The following is a 14,089-nucleotide window of genomic DNA, read 5'->3' on the forward strand; positions in this document are numbered from 1 at the left end:
ACCCAGTGAGTGTCGAGTAGACGTTAAAGTCCCTCTCCCTCTCCTCTGTGAATTGTTTTTATAGTGCTTTGATTTATTTATTTATCAGTTCAGTATTTTATAATTTGAGTCTTTGTTTGATTTTAGTTTTCATTTGTTTTGGAGGGGTTGGGGGAGTGTGGGAGATTTCTTATGCAGACAACATGTATCACTATTTCATTCATATTACATGCATTTAACAAATTATGAAATATGTACGATAGAATATGTTTCCTACATTATTCTGCGGGAAACTATACTATTTGTTGAATTGGTATAAATTATACAGGGAGCCACGATGGCTCGGTGAGTAAGACGTTAGCTAGCTATCTTGGAGGTTCCAAGTTCGATCCCTGCGTTGGCCGAGAAAGCTCATCGGGATTTTCCGGCGTGGTTCCTCCTTGGTGAAGGACCGAGGGCCTGGCAAGGAACAACGTATAGTGGGACGTAAAACCGAGGTCCCGCGTTCACATTGGTGTGCACGTAAAAGATCCCTTGGCAGTTGGTATTCGACACAAGAGTAGGTCGTAGCGCCGCTGTCCTGGCAAAAATATTCCCTCATACCACACTGTATGGCACATGCCCATCTTCATTAGCCCAGTCAGAGCAGAACTGTAGGGCGTTAAAAACCATTTCATTTCGTTTCTCAATTCTACAGAAAACTATGCTCATCAACCAAATATTTTTTCTATAGCTTTCTATGTGATTACACAACCAACTTGATGATGCAAGTTTGTTTTATAGAAAACTACAGTTTCTATAGAGCACTAATCTATATGTGACACTACGATCAATTAGGAACTTCCAGAAAGAGAAATTAGTGCCAGATACACAAGATTAAATGATACCCGAGTTACAGTGGATGTTCCCCTCGGACCGAATGATGTCTGAAGGGAAATTTAACCCCGCTCTTTTTTATATACAAAGTATAGACGTGTCAGCTAAGTGTTTCGTATGAGCACCGTTTTGCGTCAACATTATTCTATTTAATTGTACTAATATGTGCACCAGATGACTGGACGATAGAAACCTACTTCAGCAATTGGTGATGGCAGGTTCTGTCTGTGAGTTAGTCTAAGAAAGTGGAATCTTGCAAAATACCTAATTAGCCGATTTCTCGTTGTCACCCATTTGTTTAACCACTCCAACATATTAAAGTTACAATTTCATATTTTCTAAGAAAGTCAAAACATAATTATTTCTGTCTTTTGTTCAATAAGTTGTCAACTCACTATTATACGATCATAGGTTATCTTTTCTCATACTTAAAAATATTCAAATAGGAAATAATAACAAAATTACCTCCCAATTACCTCCCTTGTTTTCCTATTCCCCATCATGGAATAGTTATCTTCAAACGTTTGAATTTGAAGTTGAAAATGATATTTTTGCCAATTTCTCAACTGGCAATAGTGAATTATAGGATTAATAGGATTAGTCTTTAACAAGGTAGGACTGTTTATAGATAACATCTACTTTACGGCTTTATTTTAATACATTTTCAAAATATAACTTAAAAATATGAAATTGTAACTTTAAACAGAGCACCTTTCAAAGAACTAAAATAACGCTATAGTATTACATATAATATTTTTCGACAGTTTTCTACAGAATACCATAGAGAACTACAGGATTAATCAACTGATGTGAATACACATAGTGGAACTAATAAATCTACAGGTTAATTCTATAGAAAGTTCTTACAGTATTCTATAAAATCGTACCGACGAGTTGTGCGCTATAGAGACGTGTAATAATAATAAAGTATTAAAACTTTTTTCTCCCGGTGAAATATGTACAAAAGTTGATACTGAGCAGAGTTTTGGCGAGACTCGTAGACATGATATATTGCACATGGAAGCATATCTTACCACAGTTTCTGTATCGATGTCATCATAAAACGAGCGTCTTCTTGATCTGTCACTCATCACTTGACCTAGATACAGGTACACTAATATTACTTGGTTGATACATATCCATCTGAAAACAAAATTTAAAACAGAATTACCACGTATCACAGAGTTATCGTTCGTCGCTAAAATGTTGATTTCTGTCCATGGCCATTTCAGATGAACAATTTTGTTCATTCTATTAAGGTTACAGGATAAGTGATTTCTGCAACACCAAATTTCTGTTTCAGTACATTTAACTTTTGAAAAATTTACTTAAATGTATTTCTGCTTATTATTTTGTAGGTTGAAGGCCGCTAATGAAGTCATAAAATTGATTTGATATATAAGAATAACAAATGCCTCGAAAATGATGCTATATAAGCATATATATGTGGATATTGTTCGGTAGATAAATGGATGTCACGTTGAGAACGTTATGTTTACATGTGTCACGTGTCACAACTTCCAGTCTGGTCAGATCCATTTCAGTGCTTATGTGGAGATTTACCCCCCCCCCCCCCCGCATTCTTAAACCTAACCCAAGACCTAGCCTTATGCCTTACCCTAACCCACAATCCTCTAACCCAACAATCACGTGTCCTAACCCTCTTTACATCTCGTGACCTTGGGAAAATCTGGAAGTGTGCATGTGAAATAGATCTAGCCCTTCCAGCCTCGTTAATCTTGAGTTGTTTATCATTGTGACATTCGATTAACCAGCTTCCTGAGTTGGAGAGTTTGGATAAACTGCATGGTTGAAATTTAAACCACAATGTTTTTAGCTGATCAGGGAGCTTCAACCCATTTTCCACGTTCCATAGACTGGAAAGTTGGAAAACGACAAAGTCCATATCATACAATGTTGGTTTAGACTATTGGAACTAGAAGGTTAGATTGCCGCCCGAGTTCAATGTCTGATTTTCTCGCATTATGGAATAGTAAATTGGCAATCCTCATCATATATCGATGATTTCCGCGGTGTATCTGGGCTTTGGAGTGTTTGAACTGAATATGAAATGTTCCAGGGTAAATAACAGTGTTATATAAATGACTGGGGAAAAAACTAGTTTGGATTTAAATGAAAACCAAAAGTAGTAAAAACAACAAAATCAGAGAACAATAAATATTGAACAAATAGCTGTAGAGACATCATATATTATACCTCATTTCCAACACTAGGAAAATGGTCGCTGATATATGACGTTCGGTCTACAAAGAAACCTTTTCCAAGGTTATGATTTGATGATAGCCTCTCTAATTCGATTGGTGTGGTTCTTGGCGTGTCCTCCGAGTTCCTGTCATCTACAATTTCTGAATGTTCGCCCATTTCGTTTTTCATTTCAATGGAGTTAATGAATTGCGTCAAATTGTAGGCATTACTGAAAAAATAAAATAACAGAAAAATAAACCATAATAGCTTTGAAATATAGATGTAGTCCAATCAATCACTAAATTCAGCTACAATAATATCAATGGGGGTTATGCACGAAGCAGGATATTAAACTTTTTGCTGTATTTGGTTTCATTTCGGTTAGGGGATCACGTGGCTAAGTAGGTAAGACGCTAGCTCGCTAGCCTGGAGGTCGGGTGTTCGATCCCTGCATTGGCCGAGAAAGTTCATCCAGATTTTCCGGCGTGGTTCCCCCTTGTCAGTGATGCAGGACGGAGGGGCTGACAAGGAAAGCTGTCTAGTCGTTCGGATGGGACGAAAAACCGAGGTCCCGTGTACACATTGGCGTGCACGTAAAAGATCCCTTGGCAGTTAGAATTCGATATAAGAGTAGGCCGTAGTGCCGCTGTCCGGGCAAAATTTCCCTTATAGCACACTGTATGGCGTATGCCCGTCTTCAGAACAGTAGGACGTTAAACTCCATTTCATTTCATTTCGGTTAGTTTCGTTTTAAGGGCTTAACTTAACCAACTTAACCATAGTCGCGTGATTGTGACTATATTCTTTATATAGCGATGGGATTTACCTGAATAATACCACTGGTTGACTGACATAAGGACCCTGGCTGCTAATTACAAGCCGTTGCTAATGAAAATATAGTCAGTATTAACAAAGTTACCCTGTTCTGTGTTAATCACCCGCTCCTTGTATTTCTGTGGATCGACGCAATACATTTCTCTTTTTTTATGTTGAACTGAAATGCATTTAACGTCATATACTGTTCCGGGCCAGTTGGGCTAATGGACACGGGTCACGCCACGCAGTGTTGTATAAAGGAAAGTTTTCTCGGACAGCGGTGAAATTGCCTACCCTTATTTCGAATTTCAACCATCAAGAGATATTTTACGTGTACGCTAACGTGTACAGGAAGCCTGGGTCTTTTTTCAAATTTGAACGACTTGACACCGTGCCTCTAGAGTCCTCCATTCTGCACAACTGAGATCGAGACCTCCAGGTTAATGAGAAGGCGATTTAAACATGGTAGTTGTTCAATAGGCCCTATGTGTACCGAAAACACAAATTGTTTCTATTAGTGTGCAAAGGTTTCACACACACTTAACGTGCACTCGACAGAGGATATGTCATTTTGGGAGTAACATGTCCATATGTATAAAAAATTCGCTTGCTTGGGGGGGTGGGGGGCAGATAACCCACAAGAAAACGAACAAGCGGAAGATGGAGACCACGACTTTCGGCTCAATAACAAACCCTATGATTTAAGCGCACACCTGAAACCATTCGGCCACCCTACCCCCTCAAAGCTTTACCAACGCGTGTTTTTCCAGCAGTGTGGTTTGTTAAACAAAAATTGTCGATAAGAGTTATAATCAATTATAATAAAACTTACTCATTTTGATGTTTTCTCTTTTTAATCACAACAACTATGATAATAGTGATGATAATAATAACACCAATAATGCTACAACTTATAATAATGATATAATTTGTTGATAATAATAGTTTCTCTGTTTTTTCATCACATTTTTCTCCACTGTATATCACATCAGACGTCTCACTACACCTATAAAAAACAATAGACCAGATTGTATTCTAAATGAAATGGGGTTTAACGTCCTACTATTCTGCCCCGACTGGGCTAATGAAGACGGGCATACGCCAAACAGTGTGCCATGAGGGAAATTGTGCCAGGGCAGCGGCACTATGGCCTACTCTTATATCGAATTACAACTACGAAAGGATTTTTTTACGTGCAAGCTAATGTATACATGGGATCTCGGGTTTTCGTCCCATTCGAACGACTATACGTTGTCCTTTGTCAGGCCTTCCGTCGTACACCACCAACAAGGGCGAACTTTCTCGGACCATCCGAACGAATACACATTGTCCCTTGTCAGGCTCCCCGTCTTACACCACTAAGAAGGGGACACCATGCCGGAAAATCCCGATTAACTTCCTCGGCCAACACCAGGGTCGAACATGGGTTCTTCAGGTTAGCGGACCCCACTCCGACTATTCATTGAGACAAATGAGACGAGGGATCATTTTGGCCACACAATTGATAAGTCATTTTGCAAGTAGTGTTACTTATCTTAGCATAATGAAATGTTAATAGGAACATGAATCGGGAGGGTGTCGTATCACATTCAAAATAATCCTACCTGCACTTAGGCTGTCCTAAATATAAAAGACATTGACCAAATGCACCACAATTAAAACCATCACAAGAATCTGTACAGATTATACTGTTGAAAGTTCTACTACACGTGGTACCAGTCGGACATGCACCAATACAGGGATCGAGAAATCTTGCTGCTTCACCTGATCAGAAAAAAAAAATATTCTTCAAATCTTGGAATTAACATACAAAGACCAACAAACAACTCAGCCATGGCAACAGGTTAGATTACTCTTGGTTTCATTGTCACCACCGTTAGCTATCAAGATGATAGATGGTGTTTGAAATTCAGAAGCCGAAGCTATTGAGTAACTCGTGTTTTGTTTTTGCGTTCGTCACTTCATTTTGTTGAAACCTTCATTACGCATCTATCGTAGCAATGATCTCTGTGTTAAAATTATATTTGGAACGTGTTTAACAAGTTCCATCATGTATGTGAAAATGACATCAATATTGTCCTTTAAATACAAAGTATAAGAGACAAGCCATAGGAAAGGAAATGAAATAACGGGATATCTTCATGATGGGTTCTTGTGGTTTTTTTTGTTTATTAACTTACCAGATTCTACCAAGTGTTCAATAGCATGTTTTGTGTAGTCTTTATCAATCGGCGCTGGTAGGTTAATAACATTATTAATTCTCTTTACAACAGTTGTATTGATTTCTTTTGTTGTGTTCTCGTTAGTTTCAAGTAAATCAAATACAGCTTTATAATCACATATAATACTTCCTGGTCTGTAATAAAAATATAGCTTTATAATCACATATAATACTTCCATTTCTGTAATAAAAAACCCAAAATACCCCAATAAAATAAAATACAACTTTGTAATCACATATAATACTTCCTTCTCTATGATAAAAAATAATCACAACATATCATACTTTCGTCTTTGTAATAAATACAGCTGTAATTAGATTTATTACCGATATGAATAAACTCTAAATCTAACGTTTATGGGATTTTATTTTACGCACGTTCCGTTATTCGTGTCACTATAATGCTCATGTATAATAGTATAAACATGGTAGGAGATTCTCTATTTATCATAATATAGTCTTTCTATCGTAAAGTTATCAAATCATCAAACATATATTGGGGATCACGTGGCTAAGTGGGTAAGACGCTGGCTCGCTAGCCTGGAGGTCGGGTGTTCGATCCCTGCCTTGGCCGAGAAAGTTCATCCCGATTTTCCGGCGTGGTTTCCCCTTGTCAGTGATGCAGGACGGAGGGCCTGACAAGGACAGCTGTCTAGTCGTTCGGATGGGACGAAAAAACCGAGGTCCCGTGTACACATTGGTCTGCACGTAAAAGATCCCTTGGCAGTTGGAATTTGATATAAGGGTAGGCCGTAGCGCCGCTGCCCGGGCAAATTTTCTCTCATAGCACACTGTATGGCGTATGCCCGTCTTCATTAGCCCAGGTTAGGAGCAGAACAGTAGGACGTTAAACCACATTTCATTTCATTTCATCAAACATATTATTAGATATTATCACATACCAAAGTATAAGCTTCCAATTATAAAGTTATAAAATTATTAAACATATTATTAGATATTATCTTATGCCAGAGTATAGGCATTCTGTTACAAAGTTATAAAATTATTAAACATATTATTGAATATTATTATCACATAGTAGGCCTTCTATTATAAATCTGTAAAATCATCACTCATTTACCACATGGCCGAGAAATGTCGTCGAGATTTTCCGACGTGGATCCTCCTTGTCAGTGTTGCAGGACGGAGGGCCTGGCAAGGGACACCGTATAGTTATTCGGATGGGGTGCGTGTAAACGTCAGATCAGAACAGTTTGGACATTAAACCCCATTTCATTTCAATTCATATGGTGCGATTCTCTATTGTTCTTATTGTTAAATAAAGAAAAACAACTTACTTAAATCCTTGTACTTCTATTTTCTTAAATCCAGGTGTACCATTAAACGCTTCTCTAAGCTGTAATTAGATTCATTACTTATATGTGAAAAAAAACTAAATCAAACGTTTATGGGAACTTATTTTACGCATGTTCCGCTGTCCGTGTCAGCATAAATGCGCGTGGATCATAGTATAAACATGGTCGAAATCTAGCATCCATACACGTCTGGTACATTTGTCCGCGGCGGCCACATGATAGCGGCTTCAAATTCAACATATTTGTAAATGTAACGTATGTATGTTTACGGTACAGTTTTCATTAACACAAAAAATAATTTCAGAGCTAGCATCAGTAATTAATGTTAAAGCTTACCCCTTCAGTAAAGTTCGCTTCATATCTTTTGTATAAATGAGTTGACTTATCGTTCAGTAAAGGATTAAAATTTTCGTTGCATCTTACAGACAGTTCAAATCCAGTATTGGTCACATCTAAAATGCAAATTTTGAATAAATTTTCTTTCCATCCGAACGACTAGACGCTCCGTTCTGCACCAATGACAAGGGAAATCCTGGTTATAAGCAATATGGAACACTCAAAATCAAAAACGTGATATTCATAATTACAGATGTCGTGAAATATGTGCGTATACTTTCATTGACAAAAGAAAATAGTCAATATAAAATTATGATTAGATAATTAGATAAATAATTTACCATCGATCGTAAAGGCCAATTAACACTCAAATACAAAAATAAAAATTAGCGCAATCTTTGGACAATATACAATTAGAAAAAGTACAAATAGTTCCATTGATTGTAGTTCGAAAGATCTCTAAAATAAAAGAAACTAATGGTAATAATGTCAACAAACGAAGCAAACTAATTCTAGTTGCAGAAATAACACTACGAGTTACGTTTTACCATGACTAGCTAAACTAAGTACCAAGTTTACTTGCAATAAATACGAATTATTTTTAACAACAAAACAATACAATACTAATCAGAAAAGATTACAACTGACCTATGATTGGTTTATGAGCAGCTGTTCTTCTTGTAGTGGGAGGCTTTGTCGTTATAGTGGGAGTAGGAGCCTTTGTCGTTGTTGTGGTAGTAGTGGGAGCCCTTGTCGTTGTTGTGGTTATAGAAGGGGCCTTTGTCGTAGTTGTGGTTGTAGTCGGAGCCTTTGTCGTTCTTGTGGTTATAGTAGGAGCCTTTGTCGTAGTTGGGGTTGTAGTGGGAGCCTTTGTCGTAGTTGGGGTTGTAGTGGGAGCCTTTGTCGTAGTTGGGGTTGTAGTGGGAGACTTCGTCGTTCTTGTGGTTGTAGTGGGATTCTTTGTCATTCTTATGGTTGTAGTGGCTGCCTTTGTCGTAGTTAGGGTTGTGGTGGGAACCTTTGTCGTAGTTGGGGTTATAGTGGGAGCATTTGTCGTAGTTGGGGTTGTAGTGGGGACCTTTGTCGTAATTGGGGTTGTAGTGAGAGCCTTCGTCGTAGTTGGGGTTGTAGTGGGAGCCTTCGTCGTAGTTGGGGATGTAGTGGGAACCTTTGTCGTAGTTGGGGTTGTAGTGGGAGCCTTCGTCGTAGTTGGGGTTGTAGTGGGAGCCTTCGTCGTAGTTAGGGCTGTAGTGGGGATCTTTGTCGTAGTAGGGGTTGTAGTGGGAGCCTTTGTCGTAATTGGGGCTGTAGTGGGAACCTTTGTCGTAGTTGGGGTCGTAGTGGGAGTCTTTGTCGTAGTTGGGGTTGTAGTGCGAGCCTTTGTAGTAGTTGGAGTTGGAGTGCGAGCCTTTGCCGTAGTTGGGGTTGTAGTGAGAGTCTTCGACGTAGTTGGGGTTGTAGTGGGAGCCTTTGTCGTAGTTGGGGTTGTAGTGGGGACCTTTGTCGTAGTTGGGGTTGTAGTGCGGGACTTTGTCGTAGTTGGGGTTGTAGTGGGAGCCTTTGGTGTAGTTGGGGTTGTAGTGGGAGCCTTTGTCGTAGTTGGGGTTGTAGTGCGAGCCTTTGTAGTAGTTGAGGTTGTAGTGGGAACCTTCGTTGTAGTTGAGGTTGTAGTGGGAACCTTCGTTGTAGTTGTAGTTGTAGTGGGATCCTTCTTCGTAGTTGAGGTTGTAGTGGGAGCCTTTGTCGTAGTTGGGGTTGTAGTGCGAACCTTTGTCGTAGTTGGATTTGTAGTGGGAGCCTTTGTGGTTCTTGTGGTTATAGTGGGAGCCTTTGTCGTAGTTGTTGTTGTAGTGGGCGACTTTGTTGTTGTTGTGGTTGTAGTGGGCGCCTTTGTCGTTGTTGTTGTTATTGTTGTAGGCGCCTTTGTCATTGTTGTGGTTGTAGTGGGAGCTTTTATCGTTGTTGTGGTTGTAGTGGGAGCTTTTGTCGTTGTTTTGGTTGTAGTGTGAGCTTTGGTCGTTGTTGTGGTTGTAGTGGGAGCCTTTGTCGTTATTTTGGTTGTAGTGAGAGCCCTTGTCGTTCTTTTGGTTGTAGTGGGAGCCTTTGTCGTTCTTTTGGTTGTAGTGGGAACCTTTGTCGTTGTTGATGTTGTAGTGGGCGCCTTTGTCGTTGTTGTGGTTGTAGTGGGCGCCTTTGTCGTTGTTGTTGTTGTAGTGGGAGCCTTTGTCGTTGTTGTGGTTGTAGTGGGAGCCGTTGTCGTAGTTGTGGGTGTAGTGGGCGCCTTTGTTGTTGTGGTTGTAGTGGGCGCCTTTGTAGTTTTTGTGGTTGTACTGGGCGCCTTTGTCGTTCTTTTGGGTGTAGGGGGAGCTTCTGTCGTTGTTGTGGTTGTAGTGGGAGCCTTTGTCGTTGGTGTGGTGGTAGTGGGCGCCTTTGTCGTTGTTGTTGTTGTAGTGGGCGCTTTTGTCGTTGTTGTGGTTGTAGTGGGAGCCTTTGTCGTTGGTGTGGTGGTAGTGGGCGCCTTTGTCGTTGTTGTGGTTGTAGTGGGAGCCTTTGTCGTTGTTGTGGTTGTAGTGGGAGCCTTTGTCGTTCTTTTGGTTGTAGTGGGAGTCTGAGTTGTCGGGGCCACTGTCGTGCGCGATTGAGTTGTTGGGGATGATGTTATTATTTTTACAAGGATTATAATGATACAAAGTCCCAAATAATGCCGATGCCATGATGCCATTTTGTGATGGTAGTTGATTTATATCTAATCTTCACGCTGCAATAAAATAACATAACATTTTGGAACTGCTCGTCAAACTTATAGTATTATAGCTTAAACTCGTCATCGCTACCGCTCGTTTGATATGTAGATATGCACTCTTATTCAGGCGTATAAAATGTAGGCTTGGTTTAGGGTAGTTGGCGAGAGGGTATGGGGGGGGGGTAATATTGGGCATGTTTAGCTGTAATTTGTATGTGTACTTTTTTGTGTTTTTTTGATGGCATGAAAGCAACGAAATGAAAATAGTGTTACTTGAATTCCCGTATCTAAAACCTACGATACTGTTGAATTGAACTTTTAATTAAGCTGATACATAAAATCTGAATTCATCTTACGCACGTCATCCTCGGTTTCCCCAGTGGTCTCATTCCCTTCTCATTCCCTACTATATATATATATATATATATATATATATATATATATATATATATATATATATAAACACGTTTCCGGTCTTCATTTATATATTATACAACAATTGTAATTTGTTGTTAATAAATAAACATTTAGTATAATTAGCTCAGCTAATTCCTAACCTTGTCTCTTGAAGGGTGGGGGGGGGTGGATGGCTGAATGGTTAGCGTGCGCGCGCTGTTTCATAAAGTCTGTCATTGAGTCAACTGGCGTGGTTTCGATTCCCCGGTTGTACGTGACAAGTAGTAGGGTCGCCTGTCCAACCTCGTGGGTTTTCTCCGGGTCCTCCGGATGACCTAGTTTGTGTCGAGTGGACGTTAAACCCATTTCTCTGTCTCTCTCTCTCTCTCTCTCTCTCTCTCTCTCTGTCTCTTGAAGGGGACCCTATGCTTTTGCTTACTTTACCCGATGGGAGTTACTTCCCTTTGCCAACTTCCTTTGTAATTAACGATTTATGGGATTGGTTGATAAAAATAGCACAATCATCAAAGGCAGATAACTTGAAAACGTGTCCCCCCATTAATGAACCCAGGAGTAGAACGGAATGGGATCACTGTGGATACCCAGGATATACGCACGTATCCTTGATTTTCGCAGATGGCAAGGTTTTGATTTGATACTTTGGAATTACAAGCATAACCTCGACAAAAAAAGATTGTCCGACTATTTGGACAAAACTATCAGCACAATTGTTGAACGTTTCGTCGTAAGCTTGCCTTAAGTTATGAAACGTTATCAGACACCTTTTGGATTGATCAAGTACAAAGTACTTCTTTGACAAATTTATCTAGACACTCGAGCATAAAACATGTAGAGAAATGGAATGAATCGGGGTTAAACGTCCTACAGTTTTGCTCCGATTGGGCTAATGAAGTCGGGCATACGAGGGAAATTTTGCCTTGACAGCGACGCGATGGACTACTTTTATATCGAATTTCAACTGCTAGTGGTTCTTTTACGTGCACGCCAATGTGTACACGGCGCCTCCAGGATAGCGAGCCAACCATTACTCACTGAGCCACCGTGGCTCCCAAAGCGTGTATGATTGCCATAGTATTGAAGGAATACTTTTGTATTTTGTCGTCATTTTGGATTTTTACCGCCATATTTGATCAACCGTTTGTGAGATGAATCGGAAAATCCAAAATTAGTCCGGTGACCAACAAAACCTATAAAATGATATATTACATGGGTCATTCCGCCAACAATGTTTGTCAAGTTCAATTTCTGACCATTTTTGGTCGCCATCTTGAATTTTCGGCTCTCCTGGGATTAGATATAGCAAACTGCAAATATCTTCACTAGGCTTCCTTAACCTTGTTCCCAGAGAAATGGTCACGGATCGGGGGGGGGGGGCAGAAATAGGGTTTAACGTCCACTCGACACAAACTAGGTCATTTCGAGTGTAATAATTTAAAAATCGTCTTCAGTGACAAACTTTGCTTCAGATACAACCCGTCCCCAAATATCATTCCGATTGTGACACCCCGAGCTAAACGTTCACTAAGTTGGTACCCTGCCCCGCCGACGTTCAACATTTTAAAATTGACAATCTACTCCAGAGAGGGCCATTGAGCGTATTTATTTAAACATACATTATGCATCACTCAAGGGCTAAATCTGCCTATAGCAGGTCTTTTTTTTTAGACATTTACATTTATTAACATGAAAAGACCTTAATCAACTCTCGATGGCATCTTGTGTGTCGGATTTGAAACCGATCTGTTGCTCAACGCTCATTGATGTTAGAATCCAAAAATGGATAATCGAGACTGTTTATATCTTACCGACTTTAGTAATGATGATCGAGACTAGGCCTAAAATTCAATCGCTAATATCTCGGTTCACAGGGGAGCAATTTGACTGACATTTTCAGCATACTCCTTTACATTATCTAGTTTTTAACTATTATAGTGAGAAGGGTCAGCTCTTTATCTAATCTTCCATACTGCCCCTTTAAAAAGTTTAAGAAGACCACATACATAATTTGGTAGTAAACTTGAAATAGATCTTGAAAAAAGTGCCAAAATGTTGCTTTATTAAGAATAATCTGTTGATTTGGAAAATATATGATTCATTCAACATGTATCATATAGCAGCAGATGTTATATATTGAGCCATATTCCATATCAATAGGTCATTCTGTTGAGGAGTTCTGAAGGTTTCCATGACAAGTTCATATATGGCCTCCAAAATGGCACTTAGCAAAGTGACCCGAATGTCGATCAACCAAATTTAAACATTTTAGACACCAGGTCTGTCACATGGACTTATGGTTCAATTTTATTTCAATAATTCGCTTGCACGTAGGGGTTATTAGAAGTGGGAGGAAACCCCCCGAGGTTGGACAGGCGACCCTACTCCTTGTCACGTACAAGTGGGGTATCGAACGGTTAATGAGTCATGTGATAACTTATATTTGCATATCAAAGATAGTGATGTGCGTAAGATGCTATGTAGAAAGCGTGAAGGACAAATGAAATGCTGAAGAGAGCAAATGTAAAATGTAATGAGTGAAATCTAAAATAACAGCATTTTCCAATAAAACATTTTATCATTTGACACGGTACATTTGATGTTTTACATTTAACTTTGGTCTTAGAGGTATTTTGACTTTTTTATTACCGGTTTTAGGACTTTGTACATTGTACTTCCATACGGTTCTGGGGGTTGTACATATCGTGTCATCACTTGGATAATGCGATCTGTCGTGCGAGTATGTGTGTGATGGTGTGTTTGTGTGTGTGTGTGTGTGGGGGTGTGTGTGTGTGGGTGTGTTTGTGTGTGAAGGGGTATAATAATTGCAAACTTTAGAAGGACATTTACGAGACATACAGTTTACAATTGTTTAATGGTGTAAAGAATAGATGTGTCTAATAACACAATATGTACTGTTAAACATAACAGTTCTGTGAATAAACAAAAACGATATTATTATTATTGACAAGATTTCAATATACGTTATCAACTACACATATTGAAGAATAAAGTACTGTTACAAACAATAGAAGAAATCATAGGATATTAACGATAAAATTTGATAGTTTGGTCTGATTAAAACACAGGTCATATTTCGTTTCGTTTTTATAGTTCAAAATTCCGTTTTACTTGTCTTTACTACACCAGGATCTGGAAGAGTTGTTATATAATAGGCGTTCTTAT

The 14,089-nt window shown here is 39.2% G+C and overlaps 1 protein-coding gene across 1 annotated transcript; it reads right to left on the reverse strand.

Annotated features, from left to right (window-relative positions):
* Positions 1–9,028: 9,028 nt before the first annotated feature.
* LOC130014279 (salivary glue protein Sgs-3-like) lies at positions 9,029–10,363 on the reverse strand (the record flags this gene model as incomplete). The annotated part of the gene is made up of 2 exons (XM_056103271.1): positions 9,029–9,475; positions 9,638–10,363. Coding segments are annotated over 2 exons (1,173 nt in total), but the record flags the coding sequence as incomplete, so codon positions are not given.
* Positions 10,364–14,089: the final 3,726 nt, after the last annotated feature.

This window comes from Patella vulgata, chromosome 9 (assembly GCF_932274485.2).
Source record: "Patella vulgata chromosome 9, xgPatVulg1.2, whole genome shotgun sequence".
Taxonomy (NCBI): domain Eukaryota; kingdom Metazoa; phylum Mollusca; class Gastropoda; family Patellidae; genus Patella; species Patella vulgata.